Source organism: Saprolegnia parasitica, assembly GCF_000151545.1.
Source record: "Saprolegnia parasitica CBS 223.65 unplaced genomic scaffold supercont2.548, whole genome shotgun sequence".
Lineage (NCBI taxonomy): Eukaryota > Oomycota > Saprolegniomycetes > Saprolegniales > Saprolegniaceae > Saprolegnia > Saprolegnia parasitica.
In genome coordinates this window covers 1-5509 of record NW_012156942.1, presented here as the reverse complement: position 1 = coordinate 5509, position 5509 = coordinate 1, and the positions used below count along the sequence as shown (strand labels likewise).

At 55.9% G+C, this 5509-nt stretch overlaps 4 protein-coding genes across 4 annotated transcripts; 2 read left to right on the top strand and 2 right to left on the bottom strand.

Moving 5' to 3' along the window:
* Positions 1–292: 292 nt before the first annotated feature.
* SPRG_17369 (hypothetical protein) lies at positions 293–552 on the bottom strand (the record flags this gene model as incomplete). Its single annotated transcript, XM_012356687.1, has 2 exons — positions 293–361; positions 406–552. Coding segments are annotated over 2 exons (216 nt in total), but the record flags the coding sequence as incomplete, so codon positions are not given.
* A 553-nt stretch (positions 553–1105) lies between these two features.
* SPRG_17368 (TKL protein kinase) lies at positions 1106–2357 on the bottom strand (the record flags this gene model as incomplete). The annotated part of the gene is made up of 3 exons (XM_012356686.1): positions 1106–1778; positions 1830–2241; positions 2288–2357. The coding sequence occupies 3 exons, from the start codon at positions 2355–2357 to the stop codon at positions 1106–1108; spliced, it is 1155 nt and encodes a 384-aa protein (XP_012212076.1).
* A 557-nt stretch (positions 2358–2914) lies between these two features.
* SPRG_17367 (hypothetical protein) lies at positions 2915–3445 on the top strand (the record flags this gene model as incomplete). Its single annotated transcript, XM_012356685.1, has 1 exon — positions 2915–3445. A coding segment is annotated over one exon (492 nt), but the record flags the coding sequence as incomplete, so codon positions are not given.
* A 1784-nt stretch (positions 3446–5229) lies between these two features.
* SPRG_17366 (hypothetical protein) lies at positions 5230–5484 on the top strand (the record flags this gene model as incomplete). Its single annotated transcript, XM_012356684.1, has 1 exon — positions 5230–5484. A coding segment is annotated over one exon (255 nt), but the record flags the coding sequence as incomplete, so codon positions are not given.
* Between the last annotated feature and the right edge of the window lie 25 nt (positions 5485–5509).

Below are 5509 nucleotides of genomic sequence, written 5' to 3'. Positions count from 1 at the left end.
GTAGTGGATCGACTGCTCGGGGTTCTTGTACAGCTCCTTGTTTCTCGCATCCAGCTCCTTCTTTGACTACGCCACAGATATATAGATATCGATGCCAAGGGACCGTGGCCTACCTTGGGCAGCGCCGCCTCGCGCGCCTTGGCCTCGGCTTCAAGCTACGTGGTGGAGCGTGTGAGCCTCGTCGGTCGAGCGGCGACAACGGACGTACGTCGGCCTTTTTCTTCTTGGCTTGTCGGATCGTCTCTTCCAGCTATGCTCGCCACGTGAGGCGCGCGCCAGTTGCATCGCCTACCTCGTCTTTGCGCTTGCGCCCAGCGCCATCGAGGCGGTTGTTCTCTTCGTCGCGCTCAAGCTTGCGGAGCTACGACGCGGGTGGTTGCTTGCAGCGTGGCATGGCGAAAGTACCTTCTCCGTGAGCGCGCCAACGTCGACGTTGTCGCCTGTCGTCTGCTTGACGTGCTCGCGCCGGTCCTTGACCGCCTTCTTCTCCCTCTTCTTCTGCTCCTTCCGGTACGCATCGAGCGGCGCCGCCGAGAGCTTGTCCTTCGCCATAGCTCTGGTGCAATCTCGGGTCGTCGATGATTGGTCAAAACTCGAGTTATTGTAATAGAAAGACACATTTTAATTCGATTGTACAATGTTTTTTACATATATCAAGTTCCGATTCTGTAAATGTATTTTAATATTTCACGCATGGATTTGAATCGACAATTCCGCTCCATATACACCTCTGAGAGGCAGAAAGATGAAGAGTTGGTATATAGCTTTTCTCATCGCGTTAGGACGTGTACATGTACACAAACTGTCTGCGTGACGATAGTTCTACTACGACGCAAAACAAAAATCGGGACGCAGTTGCCAGCAAATCCTACTACCTACGCGTCGCAACCGGGTGCTACATGCATTGCATGCATCGGACTGTACGTACATGTACTCTGGAGCTCGGCGGTCCGCACCGCTGTCCATGCCCTAGAAAGTCTAGACTCTTAAGGCCCCAACAGCACCGGTACAAGCACGACCACCAGCTCGATATCAATGTTTTCCTGGTAACCCTAGTCCTACCCTAACCCTTTGTTTAGCCCGCGTTCACAAAAAGCTCATATGATTAGCGAGTCGTACGCGGTACGCCAAGGAAGGCTTGGATGTGCTTGGCCACGTCGGCGGCCGTCGGACGGTCACTGGGCTCGGTCGCCATGCACGCCGTTGCCCACTCGGTATACCACGTCGGTGCGTTCCTCGCCAAGGACGGGCGCAGACCCGACGACGTGATTTGCTGCAGGATTTTGACTTCGCTGAGCGGCTTGCCATGGTCGTCCACAAGGTCGCTGTACGGACGCTTGTACATGGACATTTCTGCAAGAAGCACACCGAGGGAGTAGACGTCGGCGGGCGCCGAGTAGCGCGACTCCATGAGCACCTCGGGCGCGAGCCAGCGAAAGGTGCCAATGCCCTGCGTCATCGTCGATGCGTTCTCGCGCATGGCCTTGGCCGAAGCAAAGTCGGTGATTTTGGCGCCTTTTTTGCCATCGACGAGAACGTTCTTGGACTTGAGGTCGCGATGGACGATCGGGATCGCGTGGATGTACGCGAGGGCGTTGGCAATCTGCAGAGCGACCCGCGCCTTGAGGCGGTACGGAAAGCTCGCGTCGTTCGAGTTGCTGCAGTAGTCTTGGAGGTTGCCTTGGTCCATGTACTCCATGACGCATCGCAGGCGCAAGGCGGCCGGCGGCGCGTCCCAGACGACGCCAACCAGCGACACGATGCGTGGATGGTCGAATCTAGCCACATCCTCGTCGACTCGAGAGTCCGAAAGACAATAGTGTACATACCTCGACATGGTCACAATTTCGTCGGCAAAGCGCTGGACGTCGGCCGCACTCGCTTGGCCGTCGTAGAGCTGCTTGATCGCAACGGTACTGTGGCGGTACTCGCCCAAGTAGACTTCGCCGTGCGAGCCACTCGCAAGCACGTGCCAGCACTCGACGTCTTTGGCCGGTAGGCGGAACGGCAGTAGCGGCCCGAGGTCGCACTCGCTGGTGCGCACGTACAAGGTCGATGGCATCGTGTCCGTGGCGTCGCACGCAGGCAGCGACGCCTCCTTGTACATCGAGTAGTCGTCACGCGCCGTCAGCAGCGCGTTTGTGGACTGTTGTTTGGACGGCCGGTGGCAGCAAAAGTACCACGAGAGCACGAGAAGCACGACGGCGCACCCGACGCCAATGCCAATCGCCATGTAGATGCCTACAGAAGACGCATGAGCTGCCACGTCATCACGTTACCATGGCACCGTTGGAGCTTCCGCTCGGCGCCGCGCCGTCGCGGAGCGAGACGTAGGTCGTCGTCGTGTTGGCTGGCATGTCGGCCACTGCGGCGTTACAATCGGGCCGTCACGGCAGCGGGATAAAGGCGCGTACGGGTGGGACATAGAGCCGGTCTCGTCGCCCGATTGCAGTGGCGCGACCGTCACGTCCCGGGCAGCGCGAGATATTAGTACGATGACTGGAGGCACACGAGCACAGACGAGATATGCATCACGGTCTCCTCCGAGCAGTAGCAATGGCAGCACTGTTAGTTGGCAGCCGTCGCAGCGTCTCTTGCGGCGTGGCGACCGCCCGGAACTCTGTCTTGGATACAGTGTCTGGACAGTGTATGAAGCAAACAGTGGGTGTGCAAGTGCAATGTCATGCCGCCTTTTTCAAGGAAGGAGAGAAATGCGTCGAATGAAGTCACGGCACACGCACTGGGATGCTTGTCGTCGTAGTATAGCCATGGCTGTTCTGGATCCGTGCCCTTTCACGAAGAGCCTCCACCAAGAGTGCGAATATTTGGGAACCAATACGAACCCGCGACTCCTCCATGCGTCCTTTTCGATATTAGAACAAAGTCCATAGCTCCGTAGGCTAACATGTAATTCACTTTCGCTTTTCATACCGATCGTCAAACAAGGCTTTCGCTTTACATACCGATCGTCAACCAAGGCTTTCGCTCTTCATACCGATCGTCAACCAGGCTTTCGCTCTTCATACCGATCGCCAACCAGGCTCTCGCCCGACAAGTGAGAACAATGGCGCAAGGGGTACGTACTGTGTTAGCGCGTTCGACATCGAGTAGCCGCAAGTGTGTGTCATGCCCGTATCTGATCCGGTCGAGTCCCAGAGCTGCAGCAACAACAAAGCAGCCTGTGAGAACTGGCAGCAAGGGGGTTTTATTGCATTGCAGCGACACGGACGAGATACAAGCGTCGCAACGTGTGCGCGATCGGATCAAATCCCTAACGATTATTCTCCAAGGAGCAGTACGCCGTGACCATGCCATTCTAGCCCCTCACAACGGCGATGCGTCGCCGCCGCCGTCAGTCGCCCGTGCTCACAGTCGAAAGACCACCACCAGGAACAGATTCATGTAAAGTAAGCTCAAATCGAAATGGACCCCCTTCGACAAGTACGTAACGTCGCGGAATGGCGCACCATCCTCGCACTAGGATAGAAAGGGCCATCTCACAACTCATCGTTGTAGCAGCCTTGTAGTGTTTTGTGCCACGGTCCACCCGCTTTGGTTGCATCGGGAAGAAAGAGCTCGTTTGTTACCAACGCCTCGGCCGCTCCGTTGGTTGGCGTCAAGGAAAGTTGGGACTGAGGGCAGTTTGGGATTGTTGTGTCATGTCCTTGGTCCGAGACAGTGTTGTCGCCGCGCGTCATGCGCAGTACAAGAATCCCACGCAAGAACGATGGCGTACTCGTGCTAGAGATGGCAACAAGCAGACTTTATGCACGGCGCTGCTCAGATTTGAGTGTGCTTCCGTGCCAGAGGATCTCGTGTTCTTGTCGTACGGCTACAGTGTAAAGCGCCGCACATGCAATGGCGCCTCGATTCCGTCCGTCATACAAGGTGAAACGGAGGCGATCCTTCGCCATTCAGCCCCCACTCGCAGGCGCGCACCCTCTCATGCGTCTGTCCTCTATCACAACGAGAGGTAGACCACATTGGTTCGACCAGCAGCCTCGTATGATTGTCCATGACAGCGGCGGCCAAAATCTTGCAGCCATGCAAGTAGCCAGTATCTATCTACTATATCTGTTCCTCTTACACTGCGCTCTCCGACTGCCACGTTGCCATATTGATCTCCCACACGTGGTTTTTCCTGCATTTCACACGTGAAAAACGTGCAAAGGCTTTGCCACGAATGATTGGTTGGCGCCAGTGGGTTGGCGCCTCCGAATTGGTCGACAGCCGTGTCCCAAACACGACCCAGCCCCACACACGCGCGCATGTGGCCACCGCCACAAGATCATTCGGGCCCAGATTTTCTCCGCAACGATTTAAACACCTAGCGTTTTGACACTACTTCTGATCAGCCTTCGCTGCAGCCTGTTGGCTTGACGAATATGGGGCCGAGACTGGCGCCGAGACACGTCCTGGGATTCATTGGCGCCTCCGCGCTTGAAATAATGGTGGTGCTGTGTTGCGTGCGTGGCAACAGGTACTATTCGGGTGTAGCACCCACAAGCACCAGCTCGTGCTGTTATCACTGGTCCACTACAACTCGCGCTGAAAGACTTGCGACTCCCTTGGCCAATCTCTCGATCCTACTAATACGTCGACTGCGTTGCTGGCCACCACGGATTGGCGTCCTCTTCTGGTCCGTGGTCGATCCCGCGATCACCTGGTTGACATTTCCCACCTATTTCCCACATCATTGCATTTCTCACGTATTCGAAAGAACGCAGTGCCCATTAAAAAGAGGTCGCGACACCATACAAACATCAAGCTAGAATAAGATTTTCTAGAAAAAAAGATCCGCGCGACATTTCACATGCAGCAACTTCAAGCAAACAATATAATGCGAGGTTTTAATCTGTATACATTTTCGCTGTCAACCATGCAACTTTTTATGCATGGTACAAACAGGGCGTGGCGCCGATGGTCGGCGTTTTATAAAAATCGTATCCTTGCATACAAACACCAAGTGCGAATAAAAGGTTCATTAAAAGGCGAGCGCAGCACTGAAAGCTCAAATTTCAATTTCGGCGCTCGAGCTCAAGCAGTCCTTTCTACTGCTTTTGTATCGACCACCGACTTTGCCCTTCGCCTCCTCGTTGTATGCCAGGCTTCCGCTGCGGTGGGAACTCGAACGGCGACTGCTACTGCGTGTACGACTACGGTTAGAGACGCACGACCAACTACCAAGACCCAACTCTCTCTCTCTCTTTCATCTCGACAAGTACCAGCATGGAGTGGCTCGAAATCGCCAAGGACCTCAACGCCGGCACGGTCGGCGGTGTCGCCGGCATCGTCGCGGGCCATCCGCTCGATACGATCAAGGTGCGCCTCCAGACGCAGTGCCACACGTCGTCGCACGGCATCTCGTCGTCGATTCGCGCGATCGCCGCGTCCGAGGGCTTCCGCGGCTTTTACAAGGGCATGCTGTCGCCGATTCTGTCGAACGCACCGATCAACGCCGTCGTCTTCGCCGTGTACGGCCAAGTGTCGCGCCTCTTCCTCCAAGACA